This window comes from Symsagittifera roscoffensis, chromosome 7, assembly GCF_963678635.1.
Source record: "Symsagittifera roscoffensis chromosome 7, txSymRosc1.1, whole genome shotgun sequence".
In the NCBI taxonomy this organism is placed as follows: Eukaryota; Metazoa; Xenacoelomorpha; order Acoela; family Convolutidae; genus Symsagittifera; species Symsagittifera roscoffensis.
The window spans coordinates 29,494,671-29,522,366 of record NC_087068.1 but is presented as its reverse complement, the minus strand read 5'-3'; the positions used below and the strand labels follow the sequence as shown (position 1 = coordinate 29,522,366).

Sequence of the window (27,696 nt, the reverse complement as noted above, 5' to 3'; positions counted from 1 at the left end):
GGGGATGCTTTTCGCAAAAATCTCAGATTAAAAAAATAGTTTTTTTTAATGCATGTAATTTTTTCATGTTATAACTGCTCAATAGACCTTAAAAGGCAATCGGAACACTCAGGGCTTCTTCGCCCTGATACGAGCTGTCTTGTTGATCTTATGCACATACTGCAATAAAAGAACACTTTCAAAATGAACAATAATGTTTGCAACTTAGGTTCGAAAAAAGAGAGTTCATACTATAACACAAGCTTTGCTTGTGTAAATAGCTAACTTTCATATAATGAACATTACTTGATCGCGTTTTTAGCTCGAAACTGAACCAAAAATCAAAAATTTTTGATTCAGTTTCGAGCTAAAAACGCGATCAAGTAATGTTCATTATATGAAAGTTAGCTATTTACACAAGCAACGCTTGTGTTATAGTATGAACTCTCTTTTTTCGAACCTAAGTTGCAAACATTATTGTTCATTTTGAAACAATACGTTTGCCCTGTGTTCCGATGGCCCTGTGTTCCGATGGCCTCGTGTCCAAAAGTGACGAGTCGCTTAAGGACCTTCGCAGTCTTCATCCTTCCGCTGACCCTCCTGTCTTTTCTGGCCGGGATGAATCCCCTCTTGTCTACCAATTCGAATCTGAGTTCGTTCATAAGTCTCTCAAAAGTTTCCCGAGCGGCACTGCTGCCGGTCCTTCGCGCTGGTTTCCAGAGCACTTTGTTCACGCCGTTGAATGCCCCACTCCTCAGACTGCTGCCAGAACGTTAGAGTCTCTCAATAGGGTTGTTAACATCCTCGCTGCCGGGCAAGCCCCTTCTAGTCTCTCTCCGTGGCTGTGCAGTGCGAATCTCTTTGCCACCGCTAAACCCAAGGATGGTGTCCGGCCTATTGCGGTCGGCGAAGTGCTCCGAAGGCTCACTGCTAAATGCCTTGCTAAAGCCGCCAACGCTGAAGCTCGTGATTTCCTGTGTCCTCACCAGCTTGGAGTCGCTACCAGCGGTGGCTCGGAAGCCATCGTCCACGCTACTTAAATGACAGTCAAAAAGTCCTCGGAACATGGTCACCAAGGCGTCTTAACAGTGGATTTTGAGAACGCTTTCAACACGCTAGACCGCACCGAGATCCTCCTTCAAGTTCGCAACCGTCTTCCCGGTCTCTCCGCCTTTGTTGAGTTTACCTACGGTCACCACAGTAATCTGCTGTTCGAGGATGTCATTCTCAACAGCGAGAAAGGAGTTCAACAGGGGGATCCGCTAGGGCCTCTCATTTTTGCGGTCACCCTGCACTCTCTTGTCGAATCTCTCAAGTCGGAAGTCCCCGGTCTCACCCTTAACTGCTGGTACCTTGATGATGGTATTTGTGCCGGCGACGAAGACTCCTTGCTCAAGGCTCCCGAATTCATCACTTCCAACGGCTTGCATCTCGGCCTCAAAGTCAAGCACAGTAAGTGTGAGTTGTGGGCCCCTGTGGAGTTCTCGTCCATCCCCGTTTCTATCCCGAGAGCAGCGTCTAATGGCTTCGAGCTTCTTGGCGCCCCCATTGGTGATACTGAGTTCTCAGTTAAAGTCCTGGACAAACGCATCTCGAAAGCCACCAAATGTCTTGAAAAGTTACCTCTTCTTGATGACCCCCAGCTCTCACTTGGCATCACTCGCACTTGCCTTGCTGCTCCCAAGCTGACGTTCTCTCTTCGCACTCAGCCGCCCTCTCAGCCTGTCGCAGCTTCCCTGCAAGTTTTTGATGAACTCCTCCGCGATGCTCTTTCTGTCAAAGTTGGCTCACCTGTTCCTGATCTTGCCTGGTCCCAGTCTTCCCTGCCTATCAAAGATGGCGGACTTGGCGTCCGGCAATGTCGCGACCAACACATCCCTGCCTTCCTAGGGTCTTCGTGTCAGTCAGCTCATTTGGTCTCGTTTCTTACCGAATGCGACATCACTGATACGCCGGAGTTCCTGCGTGCCTCTAACGACTTCCGTGAACAGTCAGGAAGCGTTAACACTCCCGGTTTTACTCAAGAAGCTTTCCAAGAGAAACTTGATAAGGCCACCTACAACGCTTTCTTCTCGTCTCTTCCCGATTCCCGCGAGCAAGCTCGTCTTCAGTCGCTCTCTCTGCCTTACGCCGGCGCTTGGCTTACCGCAGTCCCCATTAAAGGTCTTGGCCTGCACCTGCTACCTGCTGAGTTCCGAGCTGCTGTCAGATACCGACTTGGTCTTCCTGTGTTCGCGTCTGCTCGTAGGTGCCCCGCGTGTCCGTCTGGCATTCTGGACGTCCTCGGGGACCACGCTGTCGCTTGTGGGGGGAGTGGTGGCCGGATCTCCCGTCACGACAGACTACGGGACATTATTTTCAATGCTACCACGGCTGCCTCTTTAGCCCCCATCAAGGAGCAACGGAACCTCATCCCTGGAGAACGGTCCAAACCCGGCGATATTTTTATCCCTACTTGGAGCGCTGGTCGCCCAGCTGCTTTCGACGTCACCGTGACATCCCCGCTGCAGTTATCTCTTCTCTCTCGTGCGGCGGAGACCCCCGGGGCGTCCCTGGAAGTTGCTGATGACCGCAAATTTTCGAAACACGAGAAAAACTGTGAGGAACAAGGAATCAGTTTTTTCCCGTTAGCAGTCGAAACGCTCGGGGGTTGGTCCGCTTTAGCTATCAAAACCCTCAAGTCAGTTGCTATCCTCGCTGATGCCAGACGTTCTGGTTCACGTGACGCTCGTGTTGCCCCAGTTCGACTTCTCCAGAGCCTCTCAGTGTGCCTCATGAGAGGAAACGCCACTATGATTGTCAGTCGGGCCATCTAGTCTTGTGCAGTTTATTACGTTTTTGCCTTCCCAATTCTGGTGCTCCTTTGTTCCTTTGCTGTTAGTGCATTCCCCCTCTCTTTTCAATCATCAATGGTTCATCCCACATTTGTTGTTTGTTTTGTATTCGGTGTTTGTTGTATTTAGTGTTTCAATATCTCATAAGTTTTGAAAGTGTTCTTTTATTGCAGTATGTGCATAAGATCAACAAGACAGCTCGTATCAGGGCGAAGAAGCCCTGAGTGTTCCGATTGCCTTTTAAGGTCTTTCTCGACACTTGGAGAATTTTTCTCGACACCAGTTTTTCTCGACACTTGGAGAATTTTTTAAAATTTTTGTTGTGTCGTTCGAATCACAACTCAAATGACTTTAATAAGATAAACCACTCAACTCGCTCCGATGATTATTTGTGATGGCTGATTTTGTGTGGAAAAAAAAACTATAGTACACCCGAATACAAAGTTCGGAACAACAATTTCAAGTGCTTTCCTCAAAGTACAAGCGCAATATTTATCTTATGATTTTTTGCAACCTCCAAACTCGAATAAAAAATAAAATTAGCAAAAGATATTGCGCATCATTATTTGATGACTGCAGACCTTCGATTTTGTGGTCTCGCAGCAAAACTGTGTATTCCTGGTAGAACCTATCAATGTGCGTCTCAATTAAAATCTTCTCGCAGGCTTTGATCAGAGGTCGTTCAGTCTGGTTGTGCAAATACTTGGCCACTCGGCTTTTCTCCTCTTCGAACCTCGTTTCCGACTTGATCATGTAATCCGTGAACGAATGCTCTCTGATAAATTGTTCACTCTCTTTCATGTAGAAATCTTCTGTTTCTTTTATGAAGTCATCTTCAAAGTTGTCCTTGTAGAAAAACGTGGATGGAGGTAGTGAGGAGTTTTTATCTTTTCTACCCAGAGGACTTAAGTTTCCAGATGAATTTATCTGGTGGTGGGGCGAATGGTTCTGAAAGGTGTTCATGGAACTGGGACTCCCCACATGGGCTGGTAATGGGCGCGATACTTCCCACGGATTAGGAATGCTGAGTCTCACTAAAACATCAAAACGCAAATAATAAACTCACTCATTGACACTTTTTTTGAAAACCAGAAAGTGGGTTTGATTCTCACCTAACGATTGCAGCACGTATGATATAAGGTTAGTGTTGATTTGCTCCCCATTCCTTTCTTTTCTAATCAGTTGAAATACAGCTGCTGTTATCTGGAACAAACAAAGTTAAAACTGTACCGCACATGTTATTAGTCAAATTGTTTTTTTTGAAATATAACTGCTGTATTACACTTTTCAATGCCTGTACGTTCAACGAAAGAAGGCAAGCACTTTTTCAGGAAGTTGATGAAAATACCTCCATTTGAAATTTTCTACTTACGCTCTGTTTGAGGCTGAAAAAGAAATTGTCTCTCCATGTTACCAGCGCCAGTTCGTGGATATTGAAACATCCATAAATCGCATTCTGATCTTTCTGTCTCTGAACATAGGTCCTGTTCACATACTCGAAAAGACCATCTACAGTCGAAGCGGCTTTTACGTATGATTCCCATTTCTCTTTGTAAAATTGAAGCATGTTTTCTCCCGAATGAGTTTTGATTTCCTGGAAGGTATGACAATTATTACTACATGAATGAAAATCGGATTGATTGCAATACTTTGAAAACTTGATTGAGCAATACATTAACAGCTTAAAGCAAACGATGAAAAGTCTTAATTTTAAATTAGAATCCTTTGAATCTGCATTTCAAAACACAGTAAACTGCCTGTACGAACCTCTGAAAGCTTCAGAAGATAACCCTCGAAATAATTCTTGACTTTTTCGTAGACATCAGCACATCGTTTATTGACTATAGGCTCTTTTTTGTTTCTTGATTGTCCCGGTCTGGTGTGGCCATTACTGGAATCATCTCCGATTGTTACGTCAATGGCAATATTATAAACTTGTGTCTGAAGATCCATCCAATCTGCTCGTTTCATCGACTTTTCGAAGAAACAAGCATCCATGCCATTTTTGATTTTATTCCAAGCCTCGGTCACGACTGCTTGAGAGTTCCGCGAGTTATTGCCGGACCGCATCCTTAGTTATCTGAAAACCGTCATCCATACAAGTGATTTAACTTATGTCGACTTCATTTAGAAAGTATTATGTACGCTGCATTAAAAAATTCAATCTAATATACACAGAAATGTAGAAAAACGGACAAATCGATTTACACTGCTAATTTTTATCCAAAAACAAATCAAATTGACAGAGCAACAAACAGTTTTCACTCGTTTGTGTACACTGAAAAGCTATACTTTTCCATCATTTCATCCACCCTCGCCTGTAACTTTGGAACAATACTGCTCATGACAAATAGATGATTATCGTCTAGATCTTGAATTATGAACCTCTCGCCGAGAGCCAACTGCTCGTCTAAGTGAACGAGGAACTGTTTCATGCTGGCTTCGCACTTAATCAAAACTCCCTTCTGTACATTCACCATTTTCTAGCGGGATGAATAATCCATATTCAACACTGAAAGAGTTGGAATCAGAAAGTTCAGGCGTTAAATTTAGGAGTGAAGTTCCTTAACTCGTCCTTGATCATTTCATCTTACCTCAATTCCGCGGCCACATATCAACGCCAGACTCCTTGATCATTCCAGACTTTTCAACATTCCCTGCCATTTGAATTGGCATTTTGTAGTCTTTTGGTAATTGAACATTTTTGATTTAATTGCATGACACACTTTTGCATTATGTTAGTGCTTTTCTTTTCTTTTAATTGATTTTGTTTTTTCATCTAGTCAAAAATAGCTCTGGGATGTCGTAAATACCCAAAGACAAACAGCTCGGCACCACTTGCAATACAAAAAAAACTAAATTACAAAAGGGGCCCTTCCGTTTAGTTACGGTAAGTGCACCAGCTGGATAGGGCCATACCAGCGATATAAAAATGCATATATATCAGCAATGAAGTCATAAATCAGCATTAAATGCATCATCGTAATGTTAATTTATCTTAGCCGTCCTTCCTCTACAATAGCGCTTATGGAGTTGTCGATAAATTGAACTTTGCGTAGCGCTCTGCACCCCCTTATACAAAGTATAGAGCTCCTCAGGAGCGCGAAGCTTATTTTAGTTCTTATGTAGTTTATAGATTCTGGGTAGCTTTCTTGTCTTTTTTCACTTAGTTTTTCGGCCAATCGCTGCATCGTCCGCGTGGCTGTAGGAGCAGCGCCACCGGTGCATCCAAAAATTAGCGGGCAGAAGCTACTCTGCTCTACGTTTAAAATTCTTTGCTGATATTTGGAGTTCTTCAGCGTTTCGTGGTATTTGTATGCATTCTATGCAGTTTTCGCGAAGTTTTGGCATGGGGGTTGAAAATTTTCACATCAAAGAAAGCGCGGCTGAATCGTGAACCCCAGAGTCCGTTTGCCTTAATGTCAAGTCGTGCCTCATCTTCAGTTGTAGTTGAATTGTTGACAAAGCTTTCGCCTTGCAACGGCTGAAATTTCGGCTCAATCTCGACATCATGACAAACCTCGTTCATGAGGTTGGCGAATGTGTCTCCAATTTCATTGTTTCTTATGTGTGTGTAACCACCCTTTGCACAGTGAAGCGCATGTGTCAAGTTAAAATCAGCACCACATGCACATGTGAATTGGGTTTTGGTTGGTTGCCATCCGTATTTTAAAACAATACGTCTGGTACTGCAGAAAATGCATCACAATAAGGGAGAAAAATAAGTCAGGGCAACAATCTAAATTGTTTCTCCGTTACGTTGATGATAAAGTGAGAACAGTGAAGGGTGATCCTGAAAAAGTGCTACGGGCTGCAAACCTACTACATCCAAATTTACAGTTCACAATTGAGACACCAAACACAAACGGAACTTTGGCATTTTTGGATTTACAAATTAGTATTGACAAAAGCAGGAAAATTAGCTGTGGGTGGTATCAAAAACCAACAGATACAGGTACCATACTCAATTTTAGAAGCTGCGCCCCCTTCAGTACAAGAGAAGTGTGATTGAAGGAACTGTTCACCGGGTTTTCCGCAGTATGTCAACATGGGAAGAATATGATTAAGCCATGAAAATCAACCGTCAGCAGTGGTTGGATAACCAATATGCGGAAAGTTGGTCGTCGCGGGTTGCATCCCTGTAACAGTCGCCTACTTCGGTCACATATGAGGCTTAAGAAAAATAGGCCCTATAACCATTGGCTCAAGAGTCAGGGACACTATCTCTTGTGTTTTTCTACCTCAAAACGGTCGGAGCCAATTCGGTTCGCTTGCTACATGAGACTAGAACCCGTTACAGATTAAAGGCTACTACCAAAAAATCCCCCTTCAAGAAAACAAGAACGTCCCCATACTTAGGTCTCAAAATACCCAAAATACACGAACGAACAGGGTCGGAACAATTCGTTAAGTTACTTTTTATTGGACAGTGGAACTTTGATCCATTTCAGATGGATCAACCTAAAACTCGCCTTATCTCAACATAACAATCATAAAACACACTCGAGAAAATTAAATTAGGTACTCACATGTTGATGCACTCGAGTACAAGGAGTAATTAGATTGATAAGCAACTCAAGAATTAGATAATATAACTAGATAAGTTTAATACTGATCAGTTTTGATAACAGAAGTAAGTTCTGACTCTAGAATTGGAGTTTGTATGAACCATTGGGACACTTAAGCTGTCCACCTTTCCATTGAAGGTTCACTCTGGTTCGTTTCGAATAGTTGTTCTCTCTTCTTTTTACTATCTCTCCTCCTATTTCGGGATAAGACAGCTCTACTCGTGTCTTACTTTGTATCTGGAAATTGCGAATAGCAATTTCCTGCTGTTTTCTTAAGTATTTTCCCGCAATTGTAAATTCGATCGTTCTGATTTTTCACTTTGTGTTTTCAGTTGGTGCGAGAAAACTGAGCATGACAAGCTCCATTCGAAATTTTGAAAATTAAAACTTCACCCCAAAATTACGTATTTTTGTGTCCCTCAAGGTCAATTTTCCAGATATGACCGACTGGCACATACTCCCCGGACTCAAGATCGATGTCCTCATCGCGTGCTGTCTCTGTCAGTGAATCCCCAAAAGCCCGAGCGTCACTCAAGATACAGTGCCAGTGGTCATTTACAGAAGTTTGCAGCAGACTCAAGTTTATCTACCTTCCAAAATTCACAACCATATAAAATTTTCACACTATCGCTAAACAGCAATCAAAATCTGCACACACCTGCACCTATGAATTCTCGCTTTTTAAGCTGGTAATTTAAATTTTCTTTCGTCCTATTTCAATCAGGAAATTGTCATGCAGCATTTTGATTCATATAATAGATCTAGCATATTAATAACGATATCTCATTTGTTAAAATTTCTTTTTCGTGAACTCAGATTTCATCCGAGTTCACCCTCGAGCCCCCTCCCTCTCAAGACTCAAGACTCTAGAATTTTCCTTTTGAGCCACAGGCTCACCTCGTGTTCTTCGCCCTCGAGGCACCCGACCCAGATATATTTGACACTGTGATCTGTTTCAATAGTGCCTCTTCGTCATCGGAGCTGATCACAATCTCCTCCCAAGCCTTCAGCTGTTCATAGGATCGCATCCACTCCCTTTGCTCTTGCAATCTCTTCGCTTGATTCGGTAAGCTCTTCACCTTTGACTCCCGGTTCAAACAGACTCAGGCTTACATTCTTCGCCAGGTCCTCCTCCAGTATCGACTCCCTCGCTCTAGTGTTGTCTCTGGATTCTCTACCCACTCTTTTCCACCCCGTCGTGATCGCATTTCGATGGGTCAGCAGAGGTCTCTTGAAGGTATCTAGTCCTATCTCGGCCTGGAATTGTCGATATTCCTTTTGATGTTTCCTCATGTGATCCTTCGTCACCACATATAACCAGGATGTTAACATGATGTCACCACATGTGTCTGACTTCCATTGGTATGGCGAATACCTTGGATGCGGTCTCGAACAACTCAAGTCTCCTGCTGTAATCTATCGCGTGAATCGACTCTGCTGTTGGCGTCTTCGATTCCCGATACTTTGCTATGTTTTCTTCCATCCCTCGTAGAGCCAGCATTGTGCTCACCACCAAGATGGTCACTTTTTGTTGATGCTCGGGTAGTCCCAATGACCAGATTTCTTCCACATCCCAGATCAGGCAGAGATTGGCGTGGTCTGGGTACCACACTGTCTGCGCCAGACAGTGGCATGGACAATCCCCGTGTGTGAGGTCGATGCTCCTAAGATTGCGTTCTCCCGAGGCTTCTAGGAGAGGCTCAAGTACCATCATTTTCTCGTGTATCACGTCGACTTCTTCCAAGCTTGGAGCACCTACCATGGGTTTCCCAATCACGTTTTGTCTCTCATGATCACTTGTATTTTCGCTCTCCAAGCCTAGAAGTTCTTCGCCCCAGTTTTCACTCAAGTCGTCCCTTTGTTCTTTCGGCACCGTTCCTCGGATCTTCCTCAACAGCTTGTGTGAATGATGTGACATCCGAGCCAGTCTTACACATTTGGGCACTGAGAAGGCTTTGTCTATCAATACCCTCTGGCTGGACACTTCTACCATCGCCATGTGTAATGGATAGTGGCTGCCACAAAGGTTGGCCATCACTGACCCCACCAGGGACTTCGCATTTAGAGGCAGACCATAGGCTTCGCTCATGGGAAATCCCATCTCCGCTTCGAGTCCAACCTTCCAACTCTTGATGTGTTTCTGGGTCACTTGCAACACTCCGGGCCATGACTCCACGCTCAACGCGGTCACCAAGTGGTGTTCTGACTCTAGCCTCTCCAGTGACTGGAGACTACACATTCTTGAGAAGAATCCCAGAGTTGTTGCTAGGTTCACAGTGGTACTCGCGTAACACTCAGCCACTATCTGTATCTCACTTTTCTCCCTTTCGGTAATGTCTTCAAACCAGCTGACTAGGTCTTCTTTCTGGAAAGACTGTATCCTGACGCATGATCGTCCATCACAGGTGTGCTCGCCATTCCCACACGTCGAGTCAAGACAACTGCCCGGCCCCATCTTCTTTACCGACCCTGTTCCACTCGTCATCTCACTTGACTCCTTCATATGAGGCAGGATCAGTCGATGTACTTACTCAAGGTCGCCAAATCTTCATCCTCTGTCGGCGCTAATCTCACTCGCTCAGTGACTTCCTCGATCAGGCTCGCATGGGGATGTGGACCCCAGGAGGGCCTGAGCAATTTCCACACCGCTCCCAGATTCGTGGTCAACATGCCGTTCCCGTTACCCATTTTTAGTTCTACTCTTTTACTTGAGCGTGGCACACTTATTACTTCCGGTGTTCTCTCGAGAATCAAACCTAGGCTAGGTCTCTCCCTCTCCACAGTGTCTATCTCTATTATCTTCTCTGTCCAGAACTTCAGCAGCTCCGCCACCTCATAGTTTCTGTGGGCACCTCCAGCTTCTAAGTCCAGGAAAGGGTTGTATGCCATCCCCATCACTCCAGACACATACTGGTACTCTCCCTATTTGTTGGGTTTCAAGTACTCTCCTGACGAAGCCAAGTTACGGTGAACGTCGTGTTTCTCCTCAAACTTCTTGCTGTAAAATCTCCGTATCTCATCTAACTTCCTGTGGCTCTCTAGAGATTGCCTAGAACCATCCTCCTTTTCTATCCCAGTACTCTGGTACAAATTCAAGATGACTGTGGAGACTCTCCTTTCCAGCGTCTTGCTTCCAATTGCTCTCTGGTGACATGCTAGGATGGTACTGTCAGTCATCATCGACATTGTCCATCTCAAGAAACAGGTAGCATCTTTCCTCGTTGCCAGACTCAAGCCTGAGTTGTCCCTAGCAACGTGCTGATCAGCATTCGATATACCTCTAGATTCTTGCCTCCAACTTCAACTTGTCGTACGAAGTCAGTGTCTCTAACTCTATCCCCAACAGGCTCCACGCAAACATCAGTTGTCCTGCGGTCCTAATAAAGGGATTCGCCATCAATGGCGATGCTGATGAGGATGTTCTCATCGCTTCTTCAAAATGATCCTTTAACAAGTTCTGCCAAATTCTCTTCAGTTGGCTCCCCAATTCCAATTTATTGATACCAGCCTTCTGCTGGGTAGCCGAGTTGCGTCGTTTGCATGACACTCCACTGTCGAGCTTCTTCAGGCAGTCTTCCAATTCCTGCAATGTTTCCAGGGCCACCCACCACGGTCGGGAGGTGTTCCTCGTTTTATTCTTCTAAGAGGATCGCTTGTCACTTGCTTCCCAGTAGCCTGGTGTTCACTTGAGACCCATTCTTAGCCGACGTCCACTTCCCAGGTCTGCCCGCTCGTCGAACCTCGCTTCATTTTTATCCTCTGAGGTTTGAAGTCTTCTTCCGTTGTTGAGCTGGTGGGGATCTCCATCTCTTTTTCTACGTCGAGCAGTTTCCTCGGCTCGTAGCTAGGCTGCTGTCTTCCATCGTGCCAAAACCATGGGGGCTGTCTCTCTCAAGTTCCTCTCCGAAACAGCATCCGCTGAAGGATTGCCCAATCCCTCCACGTCTCTCTTCCTCTTGCGAGACCTCACGTCTTTACTCGGGGGCGTTGTCGTTATCATCACTGATTCGACTTCCTTGTCTCCATCCAACCCTTCCAACTCTTGCCTCCCCCTGCTCGAGCCTTAAGGATATTAGTACTTTTAATTATATTTCTAGTTCCGACCTTATCCCCCCTTACATGTTCAATTATTTTATTGTCAGGTTTTTGTTTCAGAGTAGAGCTGTCTTTACATTTGTCTTCTTTGGTCTTTCGTGATGCCTTCCTCAACTCGACCATCTTGCTCAGCAGCTCTCCTCTAGCTTTCTCCTCCAGACCTGTCCCCATCAGGACAGGTTCTCCAAATTTCACCACCTTGTCCCACAGCTCCTCCGTAAAATCGTTCAATGTGGTGTCGTCCTCCCCTTCTCGATTAAAATCACTCAAGAATTTTCGCCAAGCATCCTCATCCAGAGTGCCTAGGAAGGCATCCCTGTTTCCCTCGAAGGTGTTCTTCTCCCTTCTCTCCGCCTTCAGGAAGATCATTCCCATGTTGGGATTCTCACTCGTCAGTGGCAAGTCTAGATTCTTGCGGGGAGATGAGGTCAGAGGTGGCGTGGGGGTGTCTGCCCAATTTTCTCCACTCAGATCTTTCAACAGTTCTTGCGTGGTGAACTCTTCCTCCGATGGCTTCTGCTCCGGTGTGTTTCCCACCTCCATATCTTCTCCTGCCTCACTGAGAGTCTCATCCATGCTCTCCTCTCCCGATTCTGCTTCTCTTCTCTCAAGAATCCTCCTGAATCGATCTTCTACGGGACCACTTCTTTTATCCCCAGGGGTGTCCACTGATAGGGGTGATGGTGTCGCTGGACCCGTTTTCTTATACTCTGTCAGAGCCACATACAATGGGCCTGCTGCATCCAGCTCCTTTCCCTCCTGTCTCATTTCCACCTGCTCTAGTCCGTAAGGTGCCCGGTATTTCCTTGTGGCAAACACCATCTCGTCTCCTTTCAGTGCGATATGTCCTTCATTCACGATCATCCTGCCATCGTCCCACACCGACAACTTGTTCTCTAGACCTCCCCGCTCAAGTGTTCTCAAGGCATCTCGTACCTCGAATTTCGGGGGCATCGACCCTCTCATTTTCTTGGCTCATCCCCAGGGTCATTCTCCTTACTGTTGGAAATTCTGGAATGCTTGCCGGCAGGACTTCCTTCTCCAATATCGCCTCTAGCTCCCTTTTCACCAGCTCGAAGCTTTTCTTCAATGCGGGAATTCTCAAGATCTCTTGTCCATTTGCGGTCAGGGGATTTAGGTTCCAGAACTTGGGATAGGTTTCGATGGGGCCTTCGCGCTTGCCTCCCATCCTGCACTGCAGTTGTCCTCGAAAACTGTATACCACCAACTCCGGATCCTTCACCTTTCCGAAGGGCACCGTATTGCTCATCTGTGCCCTTAGCACCTCCTGCTGACACCAATTGAGTGTCGTCCCATCTAATATGCTTATGAGGCTCAAGTGGGTCACTGAGTATCGATAAGCTGTCACCAGAAGATCTGGAAACGCGAACGTGACGGCCGGTCCATAGATACAGGTTACGACCTCCTCTAGCCCCCGGATCATCCCCATGGGGTCCGATCTCATGGCCAGGCATAGGTCCGTCAACAGAGGCATGCCTCCTTTCACTTTCCTCCACTCATCTCTTGTCTTCGGGCTCTTTTCTTCACCAGTCAGGTGCCGGTTTTGCATCAGTAGGTTTTGCACCAGCAGCGTCTTTAGTCCGGCAGCACACTTATACGAATAGGTGTCAATGCTCGAGTGTGTTCTTCCCATCGACAGAGGCTCTCCGTATTTCATCAGTCGGTGAAATGACACCAGTTCCCCGTGGGTTAGAAGCACCAATGTCAAGTACCCGTCAATCCGGAGTGTGTCCACGCCCCAACTGAACATGTATGCTGGGCCCATATTGAACAGGTACCTTGGGTAAACCAGGTACAGTGCTAGCAACACACTGATGGGCATATTCAATATTTCTTGTATGAAGGCTCCAAAGATGGTCTCTTTCGCGCTGTACACTCCAGTCAGGAACTCCTTTCCCCCAACAAGGACCCAAGAACTCAAGAATCTCGTGATCCCTCCTCGTCCTCAGCTCACCCCTTGCGTGCTCCCTCCAGAATCCTCCAATCGTGACTTCGTTGGCTGCTGTGACGAACCTGCCAACCGTCATTTCCCTCTTCTCGGCCACTTCCAGCTGCTCCTCAAGAAAATCCCAGATCTGCTTCACAGAAGTGGTGCACCTTCTCTTGTCTTCTCCGTGGCGTTCTCCAGCCTTGGTGTCAAGAAGGGCCACCTGCCTCTCTCTTGTGTCAGTCGATACACCATCGACTCCAGCTGCTTCTCCGCTGCGGCCACGTTCTTCCTCTCGTTGCTCGGCCCTCTAGATTTACTGGTGGAGCTTGTGATGGTCAACTCCATGCTTCGAAACCACAGACTGGCCGTCAGGTGAGTCACCACTGGATGATCATCCCCTATAATCGGACTGATCTTGAGTTGCCTAGCGAAATTGGATATCTCTAGCAAGAGGACCTCGTCCAATACGATGAGGATGTCAGCCAACTCGTAGAAGCCCCTCAACGCGTGGGACACATCCGCCCATGCCGCCGCCAGTTCTGATCTGCGAAGTCTCAAGTTCGTAGGTTCCACCTCCCGATTGGGAGCTGCCATCAGAATACGCCACCCATTCCCTTCTGCTATCAAGATCAAGATCGCATACACAAATTGCAGAGCGGGAGGCATGCTCGCGTACCCGGGGGACGTCGTGAACGCTACTTTTGTCTTGGAGCCAAATCGTGAGGCAACGTTCTCTTATACTTCATTCATGGCTGCAAATAATGTCTGGATGGCGTCCCAGATCTTCTTTGGTGCCGGTTTATTACCCTTGAGCTGCTCAAGAAACCCCGTCGCATGCAAGTGATCGTTCATCCCTGCAAATAGCAGTAGCTCAGGTTCGCAAGGCATCTCCGATTTTATTGCCACCACCAGGGTTAACATCTGGTTTAGCTCCGCTCCCGGCAGTGAATATATCAAAGTTTCCGGCCAAAATAACTTGGGAGACGTTCCCTCAAAGTCCGATCCCGCCACGATGACCACCCTCGCAGCGACTGGGTCTGCCCTATCATAAACCGCCAAGGATTTGGCCAGCTGTGTACTCCCGCAGGGTTTCCCGTATCTGGGGTCGTTGGCTAATCGCGTACCTTCATAAGCGGCGTCTGGTAATTCCATTTCTCTCGGATCCATCAGTTTGTCCACCACCCTCAACTGTGCTGGAGTGGCCTCCCTAATCCTGGCAATACTGGTTCGGTGCTTGGGAGGCTCCACCATGAGTCCCGGACTCCCCAATGACTTGAGAGGTCTGTAGTTGATAGATCCCATTACCGATTTTGTGGGAATCCCAGTCAGATCCGCCGTCTCCATCATTTTCGCTCTCGAGAAATGTGTCTTGTGAGCCTTCAGCCAGTCCACGCACTCGTGTCTACCCAAGTCTTCGTGCGACACCCGCTCAAGACCCAAAGCTTTCGCTAACTCCAGCCTGCATTCCAGGTCTTCCAAGTCCAGCTTCTTCACCTTCTCCACATATCTCGACCTGCTGGTCTCCGCTGGCCTCTCCAGTTTCTTCTTCTCCGCCACCACCACCGAGGATGTTACTGGTCCCTGAGGAGTTGATGACGTTGCCTCCTCAGCCTCCATGGGCGCGGCGCCCGGCAACTTGGTCCGGCTGTTCCTCGAGCTGTCTCTAGAATCGGCCATCGCACCCAAGCGACTGGACAAAGCCCTCGGGTTGAAGAAGGGTGGATTTGGGGGTGGTCCGAATGTGACGTGTGCCGTCTCTAGCAACTCTGTCTCCAATGTGCTGATGTGCCTTTGGAAGACGTCATTTAACCACTCCACCCCTCTGGGCCTATCAAAGTGAATCCCATCCGAGGATGCATCGTCAGGGAAAGCAGATAGCTCCATTTGCTCGGCCACGTCCAACTGCCCAACGGGGAGGACGCTTCTTTGGTGTATCTGCCTGATTATTTCGTTCAGGTTTCTCACTTTTGTGTTCATCTCCATTGCATGTTGGTCCGCTTTCATGTTGTAAGGGATGGTGCACACCGTAAGAATGGCCGGATCCATTTAAATCCGAAATTCCTCAAGAATGCAGCTCAACTTGTCGTGCAGCCTCGTCACCTTCCTTGCTTCCCCCCTGGACACGTCATTCGTCCCGACCATCAGAATCACCGTGTACACTCTTGCCATCCCTAGCATCTCAAGCGTTGCTAACATCTGCGGCGTCGCAGCTCCAGTGAAGCTCAAGATCCCCGTTTGCCAATGGGACTGAATCCGGGTCAGCACCCGCAACAAGCTGTCCCCTATGATCAGGTGGACCGCCCCCTCGGGCACGCGCGGATGAGTGAGGTATTCCACCCAAGCTGCGTCATGGAAGCAACCTCTTCTGTCTCTCTGCGCCGTGCTCCAGTCCATCCGATTGTGCCTGTGGTATCTACCTTCCGTATTCTTCTTGTAACTTGAGATCACCACACTCCTGACAGGTTGCTCCCCCCACGTCGAGGGTAGCTCCACTCTTGCTGGACTCTCGCGACTCCTTAGCTGTAGCCGCTCGTGCAACTCTTTCAGTCGTGACGAGCTACCACTCACCTGACTACTACCCGGGGTCGAAATTGGTGTATATCCAGGCAGCGCGACGTCCATCAACGGGCGTATTACTTGTGTCTCTAGACCACGCAGGGAGGACGCTGATTCAGTCGGTATCCACACTTCCAACCCTTCGTTCATATGTTCTTGAGCCGCGCGATCGAGGTTAAATCGTCCCTTCGACCTAGGAGCTTCATCCACCTCCATACGTGACTCTGGTCTTGAGCTGGTCACCACCAGCTCTTTGGGCCTAGCCCCTTTCTGCATGTCGAGCTCGCGTTGTCGTAGCTGGATCCTTTCAAGCTCCGACTTCAGCTGCTCGGAATTCGCGGCATTCTCTCGCACCCTTTCTGCCTGTAGCTGTTCAGCTCTCAACATGTCCAGTTCCCTCCGCGCTTGATCCCTCTCAAGTTTGGCCTGATCTCCCTCGAGCTTCGCTTGATCCCGGTCGAGGTTCGCCTTGTTCCTCTCCCGCTGAGTCATCTCAAGCTCTCTCTTCATGATACTGACGTCCGGATACGCTTCCCCCGTCTGCTGCGCCCGTGACATCAATGGTGTCTTGCTCGTGCTCTGGCCCGTGGATCTGACTGATGGTCTGACCGGCAGTGGGAACTCCCCTGCACCATACTCCGTATTGTTACTCAAGCCAGGGTTCCTTGCCAAGTCGAACCCCCTTATTGCTCCATCCACGTTCCAGGACAGCCACCTGGTTTGCTCTTGATTGGATATTCCATCGGTGGTGTAGCCTACCATCAAAATCGCTTCTGTCGCAGACTCCCGGCACTCGCCCTGCTCCTCCAACTGGAGGATGGCATTCAACATCACTGCCATTCTCTCATCCACTTGAGTATAATCCAGTTCCCTCAGACGTCTGTACAACTCGTCAACTGTGGGTTTTTTCGAAGCCGATGACATGGACTTCGATCTGCCATTTCCGTAATTTTCAAGTGATCTTGAGTACTAGCAACTTGAGTTTTACCTGAGCAACTTGAGTTTTACCTGAGCAACTTGAGTTTTCTTCTTGAGGTGTCGTTCAATTTGCGCTCTCTTTCTTCAATTGAATACAGTTGGGTAGTCAATTTGACTTTACCAAATCAATCTGAAAATAACACCCGATTTTTAGGCTAACAGGCTGTGTTCTTAACCTAAAAACACCCTTCACTTCTATAGTTAAAACCCTTTCCTTTTCGTCCTACTAAAATAGTTCAATTGGAAATTTTTTAAAAACATGCAGATTCATTTTATGTTTTAGCACCATCAATCATTTAAAATATTAATTGTCATGCCAATCACCTCTAAGATTATTTACCTGTTTTGTACCCCCACACCTAACTCGAGATTCTTCCCTCATGCCCAGCTCGAGACCCCCGCGTACCCGACTCAGGCGATGCTCAAGTAGTATTTCTTGTGAAGATGCACCATTATCTCAGTTTCTGTGAAGACCACGTGTAGGATAGCGTACAATTCCCTTGGGCTCAATTTGCCCCTGTTTGGGTCATACACCGGCATTGAGACCTCCGTTATCCCTCTTTCAATCATGAAGTCTCGTAGTCTTGTTATTGCCAACATCACGTGTTCGGGATCAATTGTGTTCCTGTCATTGACCCTCGTCACTAGGAAGCACAGATATTTGCCCGGGACTTGTGCTACTGATGGTGGAAGCGCTGCCATCCCTCCCAGTCCTGGTCTCTGTCTGAACAGAAACTCCACATTCTATCACTCTCTTTTGAAGTCAGCTTCCAATCTTGATTTGAAACTCATGTCCGCCGTGACGCAGATCGCGCTAGTCCTGTTTGACAGGATGAAGTCACTATCCGTTATCAGGATGTTTTCTGAGTATTCGTTTGGTTTTTCAAACTTCGTTTTGCAATTCCGTCCTATGGTAGGCTCGGCCTCCTCCCCTTCCAGTTCCATCCCGCACTTTTCTCTCACTTCTCTGAGTTTCTTTATCATCAAATTTTCGGTGTGGGTAAGTCCTACCCCCACTCCCCAAACAAAAATATTTATCGACGTCCCCGTCGATGATGCTGGGTCTGAATTATCTGGCGGAATGTCGAGCGGGCTGTCTGTTGCCGTCCAGCCGAAAAGAGGATCCTCCGTTTTCATGTACTTCCCCGCTGATATGTCAACTTGCTGTATGCTCTGTCCTTCCTCGCTTCCGTTCTTGACATCGCGCATCCATTCTAATATCCTCAGGTTCGTATTCTCCCTCCTCTCTATCTCACTCTGTTCTAAATCCGTCTCCCGCTCCGGCGTCGAGTAGTCTTCCTGTGGGTAGTGATCATTATCATCTATGATCTGCCATTCACCATCTGCCGTCAGCTCGCCCACACTTATTAGTTCTTTGCCTAGGTCATCAGGTTGTATCTTGTCGATCAGGAAGTCGTCCCCATACCTGTTGTACCTCATGCCTGTGCGTTTGCGATTGCCACTCCTTGTCCCCGCTGGTATTGACAAGTCTGGTTCAGTCCACCTCGGCACCTCACCTTGCTCCGGATCGTTCCAATCTTCTTCCAAAAAAGACTCCGCATCAGAGTCCGCATCTATTTTTTCATTGTCATCCAAACTCAAGTTCTCATTGCCATCATTCTTATCTCTGGTGCCTCTTTCCTTCACTTCACATGCTCGTTCTACCAGTATGTACTCTAGTCCCTCCATGTCCTTTGGTATACACCAGTCCTCTGGGGATGGGACATGAGGCTTCAGGTTCTCATAATGTGCTGCTCGCCCAGTACTCAAGCGGTAGAACCGTCCTTGTTGATGTACTTCAGTTATCATGAATAGTCCTCTCCATTTCTTGAGTAGTTTCTTCGTCCCTTTGGGCGGTATCACATTCTGAAAAACTCACACATACTGGCCCACTTCATATTTTTTTGCCTGTAATATCTTTTCATCATATTTCTTGCGCTTTCTCATTTGTGCCTGCGCAGTGTTCCTCCTGCATAGCTCGTTTATTTCCTGCTGTCTCCTGATCGCTTCTTTCACGTAAGCTTAAGGCGACGTCCTCTTCCCTTCATACTCCGGGTAAAAGAACGTCAAGGGCATCGCTTTCTCTTTGCCTGTCAACATCATGAATGGACTGATTCCCGTCGTTGAGTGTTGAGTACTGTTGTATGCCCCTACGACTTGCGGCAGATACTTATCCCAGTCCGTCATGTATCTAGAGCAGTATACCCTCAGCATGCTCACCAACGTTCTATTCTGTCTCTCTACCAGCCCGTTGGTCTGAGGATGGTAAGTCGTTGAGTGTGCTTGAGCAATGTGTGACCTCTTCATTAATTCTTTAGTCAAGTCCCCCACAAAGGCCTTGCCGTTGTCTGACTGAAAAGTCATTGGACAACCATACCTTGATATCCAATGGGTTATCAAGTGGTCACAAGTCTCCTCTGCCGAAGCTGTTTGACACGGCACCGCTTCTGCCAGCTTTGTGAAGTGATCAATTATAACCAGTATCTGGTTATACCCCGACTCCGTCATACAGATCTTCTGATGGTCTATTTGCACCACTTCATTAAATTCCGAGCTTTCCACCGACTTGAGTGGGAATTTCATCTTCCTTGGGTCTTTCACTTGCAAGCATGCCGGGCATGCATTCACCCACCTCTCACAGGCTTTCCTCAATCCCGGCCAATCGAACCTGTGAAGTATTCTTTGTTGCGCCTTGTCTATCCCCTGGTGCCCCATTTGGTCATGTGATCTGAACAGCACCTCTGTCTGATACAATTGTGGTAATATGATGAGGTTGTGCTTGTGTAGTATCTTGTCTTTGTCTTTTCTCTTGCATGCTACCACCCCGTCAGCCGTGTGATAGAGTAACTCTTTCCTCTCTTTGTAGAACTGGCTCAGGATCTTGTAGCGGTCCCCTTCAAGTTCCCCTTTCTCCTTGGACCCCATTCGGATCCATTTGGAGAGATTGCTTGTCATCTTGTCATTCTTCTGGGCTCTTACGAGGTCCGACAGCCTATACCTCGCCTTGACATGTTCCTTCAGCGCCATGATCTGCCCATTCATCTCCCCAGGGTTGTGGACGTCGTCATTCAGCTTCACGCATACTATCCTCTTTACTACCTTCATGTCATCTTCTGGCACCAGGTTTGTTCTCACATTTGAATTGCATGATAGTTCCCTGAATGGCTTCCTCGAAACTGCAATCCTTTCCAGTTCTTCACCACCTCGTATTTCCTGCACGTCCAAGTTGAAGGTTCCTGAGGACGAATCTGTTTGTAATTCCCTGTCGTGGTGTCTAATCTTTTCTTCTGCCAATATCATGCAGAGACTATCTTGATTGTCACTGCTCGCTTCCGAGTCCTCATCCCACATTTCACACTCCCCGGACAAATTTTCTCCTTCAGTGTTTTCTTCTTCCGTGGACGTGGACCGCTCCCCGGACTCTTGACCTAGTCCCAGGTATTCAGCTTCTTCCTTGAACTCCACTCTCTTTCTCCTAACTCTAGTCTGTTCAAGTAATTCGGTTGGGATCTTTTCAACCAGTGACCGCACCACTTCCTTCCCATCAAGGTTAGTCACATTCGAGGTATTTCTATCACTAGCTGTCCCGCTCTTTCGCAGTATTGTGACCTAAGGTTCCTCCTTACAGTTTTCTTGAACCACGGGCCTATCATCTGGTAATTTCTCGAGTAACCCCCCTAAGTCTTCGTCTATTTGTGCTTCCCCCGTCTCTACCTGGTTGAGATCATAGCCTTTTGCTTTGAGCGTCTTCCTCGCGATCTTTGAATTGAGCATTATTCCTATCGGCATCCCTCGGTCCTTTTTCAAGATTGTTTCTTTCGTAGTATCTTTTGGTCTTTCGGGGTAATCTTCTATTGGTTTGCCTGATTTGTCCAACCATCTCGTGAGAGGAAGTCTGTCATACGTTTCCTTGTCCATGAAGGAGAAGCCATCCTTGATCTCAGGTCTATCTGCCTCCCTCTGTTCTTGTCTCTCGTAGAACTCCGTCTTCTTGCTCAAGCTGTCAGCATTTTGATGTTTGTCTCGTGTTCTATGCTCAATTATCATATTGTATCCGTCCAGGCGAACTATCCACCTCCCAATGTAACTTTGGTCCATTGAGTACGTCTTCAGCCAGCTTAGTGCCCTGTTGTCGACCCGCAGCTTGAATGGCTCGCTGCCTAGGTATGCCCTATATTTCTCGACAGAGGTAACCACCGAGAACATCTATGCCTTCGGTGCTCCGTACTTCATTTCCGTGTCACTTAGGACTTTGCTCCCGTACGCTATTGGTCTCAAGACTGTCTTCCCGTTCCACTCTTGTTCCTGGTGGAGTATTCCAGATATCGCTACTACCGACGCGTCCGTATCCAGCACGTACATCCCTTTCTCTGTTGGCATCCCTAGTACTGGTGCCTCGCACAACTCTTTCTTTATTCTCTGGAATGACTCTTCCGCTGTGTTGTTCCACGTGAACTTCTTGCCCTTGTGCCTCATTAACTGTTGCATCGGATAAACCTTGTCTGCATAGCCTTTGACGAATTCTCTGTAGTAATTTGCAAAACCCAGAAAGCTCATCAATTGGTGTTCCATTTTCGGCGATTTCCAACTTAGAACTGCTTCTACTGCGTCTGGATCTGGTCTGATGCCGTGTTTGTCCACCATCCTGCCCAAGTATTTTATCGAGTCCTTGAGTATCTCACACTTTGATGGTTTGCACTTCAGCCCCGACCTCTTCATGCACGCAAATACTTCGTCAAGTCTCTCAATTTGGTCCTCCAGTGTGGGTGTCGCTATTACCATGTCATCCACGTAGCACGTTACCAGATTGCCGTACTTTTTCGTCACGCCTATCAGCGCGTGTGCCATCAGCCGCTGAAACGTGGCAGTGGCATTTCATAGTCCAAACGACATCCGTTTCCATTGAAACAGACCCAACTCGCAGGCAAACCCTGTCCTGTCCCTGTCCTGTTTCCTGAGTGGTACCTGCCAAAAGGCCGAGCCTAAATCAAGAGTCATAAAAAATTTTGCATCACCTAACTTCGAGAGACTCTCATCAACCCTAGGTATGGGATAGGCATCCTTCACCGTGACGGAGTTCAGGTGTCAAAAGTCACAACAAAACCTCAACTGGTCGCCTTTTTTTTGGCCATCACTACTCCACACGCCCACGGTGATTTGAACGGTTCTATCATGTCATACTCTAGTAGCGTCTCAATCTCCTTTCTACACGCATCCGATTTGTGTGGGGTCATGCGCCTCGCCCCCTCCCTGTGCGGTATTGCGTTTTCCTCAAGTTCTATTTCATGCTCAACAAAATTACAACACCCGATGTCTGCCTTATGTCTTGAAAAATCCTCCTCGTTCCGTTCTAGTACGTCCTTGATGGCTTCGAGCTGTTCGTCCGTTAACGTGTCTCTTAAGTGTTCAATTTCCGGTAAGACCGGTTTATCACTCTGTATTTCATCTAGTGTGGGCCGTTCCGGGAAATTCGAACTGCTCGATAGTCCATCGTCTGTCTCTGACTTAAGTGACTTCACAAGACCTGATGAATCTTTTATTTTATTCAATCGTCTCAAGATACAAATTTTGTCCCTATGATTTGGACAATCAACAACTTCATTTTGTTTATGGTTTTCAGTCATTTCATATCGAGTTTTTACAGGTAAAGCATATCCCAGTTTCCTCCTCCTCTGTATCGTGATTGGCATGTCAAGGGTATTCAACAAGACACTCACGCAGAGACCGCTCTTCGTGATCAAGAAGGATCTTCCTAAAAAAGCAGCACTTTGACTATTTGGATTTGGGACTATTCATACCTGCTTGTTGTCACTTAGTTCATTGTAATTTTTCATTCGTAAGCTTACGATCGCCGCCTCGTTTGCATTTAGCCTCACCCTCCTACTCAAGAATACCGGTGCTTTGGTTTCATTTGCCATTATTAAATTTACCGGTTTGATTGCGTACCTCCTATCCGGGTTCCGTATCCTGAACATTGCATTGCTTAGATCAATCGCTACATCAAAGTTCCTGATGAAGTCTCTGCCTAAAATAAATTGGTCATACTCATCTAGGTTTTCTACCACAAGAAAGCTCATCCACAGGTTACGTTCCCCCAGATTGAGGGCTATTATCGGCGTTCTGCCCATCACCCGCAAGGCCCCTTTGTTTGCAGCTGACAACCGTATTCTCGAATCTATCAAATCATCTTTGTTGAAGCCCATTCGTTCCCAAGTTTCGATTGGTATGACACTCAAGACTGCTCCCGTATCAAGTAACCCACGTAACTGAGTCTTTTTACATCTTATGTCTAGCACATGTGCTGTCACATCTGCCTCTGTCCCGATGTGCATTGCATCTTCTTCAAGCTTGGCGCAGTGTCCAATCAATCTCACTTTCAACTCTTCTTTTCCCACGTAGATTTGCCCAATTAAGTCTTCATCACATATTATCATTGTTTTCGTATAGATGCCATCTATATTTAGCATCACCTCATGTGGACCATAAGCTTCTGTGTACCTGTTATCAACACGTACCGACTTGCTACCCCCTCTCGTGAGTAGTGCCTTCAATGCTCTAGAAGTCGTTTGTGGGCTTATACAACTCAAGTAACTCTGCGTACACATCAGTGTGCATTATTGTCTGGTCACTGGGTTCGCTCAAGTTCCTCGTTACTTCGTGGCCGCCCACAGTGATTATTGACATTGTTCTTGCCCCAATCTTTGTTATGCCAAATGGCTTTCCGGTAACCATTTTTACAGTGTTGCAGTTTCCATTTTTTTTCGACCCCTCAGCAGCTTCTGGTATTGTTTGTGAGCAATTTAATGTTTCGTTCATTTTCTGTCTTTCGATTTCTTGCTTCAGCCGTTGTTCTATTTCTTTCGCTGCCAGGTCCTGTTTCACTTTGTTGATAGCCTACGCTGCCGCCTTCTCATAATATATTTCTAGGGCGTTCTTTGCCGTGGCCTCTATTGCACTATTACCTTGTGTTACAGCTTTCACTGTTTTCGTCGGTAGCTCCGTACTTGGTCTTTCTAGGTTTTTCGTCTCAAATTCACCTTGTCTGTTTCTCTGGTTCTGTACCGCTGCTAGCGCCAACTTGTGTTTTGGATGACTCTGATTCTTAACCGCTTCCCAAAACAACGGACAGTCCATCCTGAAGTGCCCCTCTTGGTTGCAGAAGAAGCATCTTGTACCTATTTTGATGATCAAGCCGCTATAGAACTCGTGTTCTTCCATCTGGCTCATATCTTCCTCATCGGGTGCATATCCCAAACTCTTCATGCCCTGTTTGTATGTCGTGCAATCCGCCACATGATGATCAGCTGACCCGCAGTTAGCGCATGATCTGCGTTTGTCCATGTCATCTCTGGGCTTGTACCATGACGACCTTTGTGGCTGACTCCCCCCCCCCCCCCTGTGGGTTCCTGTTGTCTGAGTACGAGTATTTCTTGGGTTTCATCAGCATGTACTCTCTTGACTTCTGCCTCATCTCTTCTGGAGTTGGTGCACTGTCTTTCGACAATGTGTAGTACGTTGCTAACATCGTTCTCAAGTCATCACTCTTTACCCCATCAATGAACTTTGAGGCGATGCTGAAGTTCCTTCGATTGGTAGATTCTTCCGGGTCACTCCTTCTTCTCAAGCTCTCAAGATCATCTAAGAACCTGTCTATCGATTCATCGTCCCTTTGTCTCCTCTTTTCAAATCGCATCATCGCTTGATGACCCTTCATGCCTGAGCCGAATCTATTTAACAATATTTCAAAGATTTTGTCCGCTGTGTCGCTTTCCTCTTCTTTCTTCGCAACCACGCATTTCAATGCCGTGCCTTCCAGATTGCTTAGGCATGCCTGCCTCTCATCGTTCAAGTTGTCTTGTTCTAAGTGCAACCTCATGACTTCTACCCAAGTGTCAATTCATCCATCTGAACCATCTTTGAACTCTTTCGGTTTCTTGAAAGTTTTCCTGGATTTGTTGCTTCCTCTATCACTCGAGTCGGTGTTCCTTAGCTCAAGTCGCTTAGCTCAAGAGTCGTTGTTCCATGGTCCGTTGTTGTCCTGTAGTCGGTCGCTGGTTCCGGTTTTTTCTGACCCTCGTTCTGATCGGTCTCTGTCGTTCTCGTGGATACTGTTCCGAATGTTTTTGCTTTTCTCGACTTTCGTCTCCTCCACTGCTGCGTCCTTCGATCTCATTCCGACCATCATCGCTAATCTTTCAGTAAAAGACGTTCTCTTTTGAGACTCATCCTTCACTGTTTCATGCGTATTGCCTGTTGTGTCTTCCACGTTGTTCATCGGTGAGAACTCTAAGGGTTTCGGGTTAGGTTCTTCCGCACTAGGCATTGGAGTTGACTCCGTCGTTTTCTTTCCTACTTCATCCACACTTTGATCCGGTGTCTCTAGATCAATCTCGATGGTGGGTTCTATATTTTCTAGAGACATCTACATCTAATGCACCACTTTCCCACTTGGCTAGTCACCTCATCCAGTCAAGTTTCCAGTGGGTTCAGCTCAGTACTTCTGAACCACTTTCCCACTCGGCTGGTCACCTCTTCCAGTCAAGTCTCCTAGTGGTCCGGTTCGATCCTTGTGAACCACTTTCCCACTCGACTGGTCACCTCTTCCAGTCAAGTCTCCTAGTGGTCCGGCTAGGCTGCAATCTATCTGAAAACCCTTAACGACGCCCCCCACTCGGGCAACTTATTGAAGTCACTGGTTTAAATTGCTAGATTGATCGAAACGATCGGTCTTATAAAACAGTATGGGTATACTATTTAATTAATATAAAAGTTTGATCCAAATGATCCAGTATCAAAGTCACTGTCTTTTCGTTTTATGGTTTTTGTTCCTTTTTCTATACTTTTTTCATGTTTTTGATTCCCTAGTTACACCCTTTACTCGGTTAGCTAGGCCTCGTTCGGAGAGCGTACCAGGAAGTTTTCTCAAGTTTTCTTAAAAAGCTATCACGGTACAACCGGAAGGTTTAGACGTTCCCGCTGAACCGTACCACCGGTACTCTAGAATGGGCATGCAGCCCGGAGCTGTGTCAAGTGGGTTCGACTCCGTAGTCATGATGTCGTAAAAACACCCAGGAGCGCCATAAAAACACTATGTAACAGTCGCCTACTTCGGTCACATATGAGGCTTAAGAAAAATAGGCCCTATAACCATTGGCTCAAGAGTCAGGGACACCATCTCTTGTGTTTTTCTACCTCAAAACGGTCGGAGCCAATTCGGTTTACTTGCGACATGAGACTAGAACCCGTTACAGCTTAAAGGCTACTACCAAAATATCCCCCCACTCTAGAAAATAAGAACGTCCCCATACTTAGGTCTCAAAATACCCAAAATACACGAACGCCGTTAAAAACAGGGTCGGAACAATCCGTTAAGTTACTTTTTATTGGACAGTGGAACTTTGATCCATTTCAGATGGATCAACCTAAAACTCGCCTTATCTCAACATAACAATCATAAAACAAACTCGAGAAAATTAAATTAGGGACTCACATGCTGATGCACTCGAGTACAAGGAGTAATTAGATTGATAAGCAACTCAAGAATTAGATAATATAACTAGATAAATTTAATACTGATCAGTTTTGATAACAGAAGTAAATTTTGACTCTAGAATTGGAGTTTTTGTATGAACCATTGGGACACTTAAGCTGTCCACCTTTCCATTGAAGGTTCACTCTGGTTCGTTTCGAATAGTTGTCCTCTCTTCTTTTTATTATCTCTCCTCGTATTTCGGGATAAGACAGCTCTACTCGTGTCTTACTTTGTATCTGGAAACTGCGAATAGCAATTTCCTGCTGTTTTCTTAAGTATTTTCCCGCAATTGTAAATTCAGTCGTTCTGATTTTCACTTTGTGTTTTCAGTTGGTGCGAGAAAACTGAGCATGACAGGCTCCATTCGAAATTTTGAAAATTAAAACTTCACTCCAAAATTACGTATTTTTGTGTCCCTCAAGGTCAAACTTCCAGATATGACCGACTGGCACACCCATGCCCTTGAAAAGATCATCAGCGAGGGCAAAAACAAAAAGAACATGGCTGAGAAAAAGAAGCCCTGTGATTATAGCAGTGATTCACCAGCCATCTTGATGGTCCAATATAGGGGGAATCACAGTCAGACATTAGCAAAAAAAGTGCGCGATATCACCAATGCGCTGATAATATTCACGACGAGGAAATTGAAAACTTGTATGCCCTCTCTAAAATCCTCCTTTTCCAGTGAACTGAAATCAAAAGTGGTGTACAGACTTGAATGTTGTGGGTGCAAATCCATCTATGTTGGCCAGACGGTTCCATATCTCACCACAAGGATTGAGGAACACCGAAAAGAGGATACCCAGTTGGACAGCATATAAGGCAGTGTGGCAGTGAGCGTGGTAGGTCTGAGTTTAATTGGAAAATAATCGACCAGGCGTCCAGCAGCATCAAGTTACTTACATTAGAGGCGCTGCACATTAGGAAAGAGAGACCGGCAATTAACATGCGCGACGAGTTTAGAAGTAGGGAGCTGACACTAAGGCTATAATTCCAGAACCGAAAAATTTTGGCTAAAACAACAAAATTTTGAAACAACTTACATGTTATCATAAAAATTAGCCACAAAACGAAAATGTGAAAATAAAAATGAAGAAAACTCTCAAAAATTTGTGACAAAATGTTTTAAAATGTTACATAATGGTTGTTACATAATTTCAGTGATATTTGTAAGGGTTTGATTGGTTGAATTTTTAAAATTTT

General features: G+C 46.4%; 1 protein-coding gene across 1 annotated transcript in view; it reads right to left on the bottom strand.

Annotated features, from left to right (window-relative positions):
* Positions 1-27,696, bottom strand: part of LOC134852182 (cullin-1-like) — a 43,981-nt gene that overhangs the window by 12,891 nt on the left and 3,394 nt on the right. Inside the window, exons 2-5 of the mRNA XM_063868493.1 lie at positions 4,581-4,895; positions 4,186-4,407; positions 3,926-4,016; positions 3,395-3,847 (exon numbers count right to left, since the gene is read on the bottom strand). Of these exons, the coding sequence (XP_063724563.1) occupies positions 3,395-3,847; positions 3,926-4,016; positions 4,186-4,407; positions 4,581-4,883 (1,069 nt within the window). The 5' untranslated portion in view covers positions 4,884-4,895. The remainder of the gene's footprint in view (positions 1-3,394; positions 3,848-3,925; positions 4,017-4,185; positions 4,408-4,580; positions 4,896-27,696) is intronic.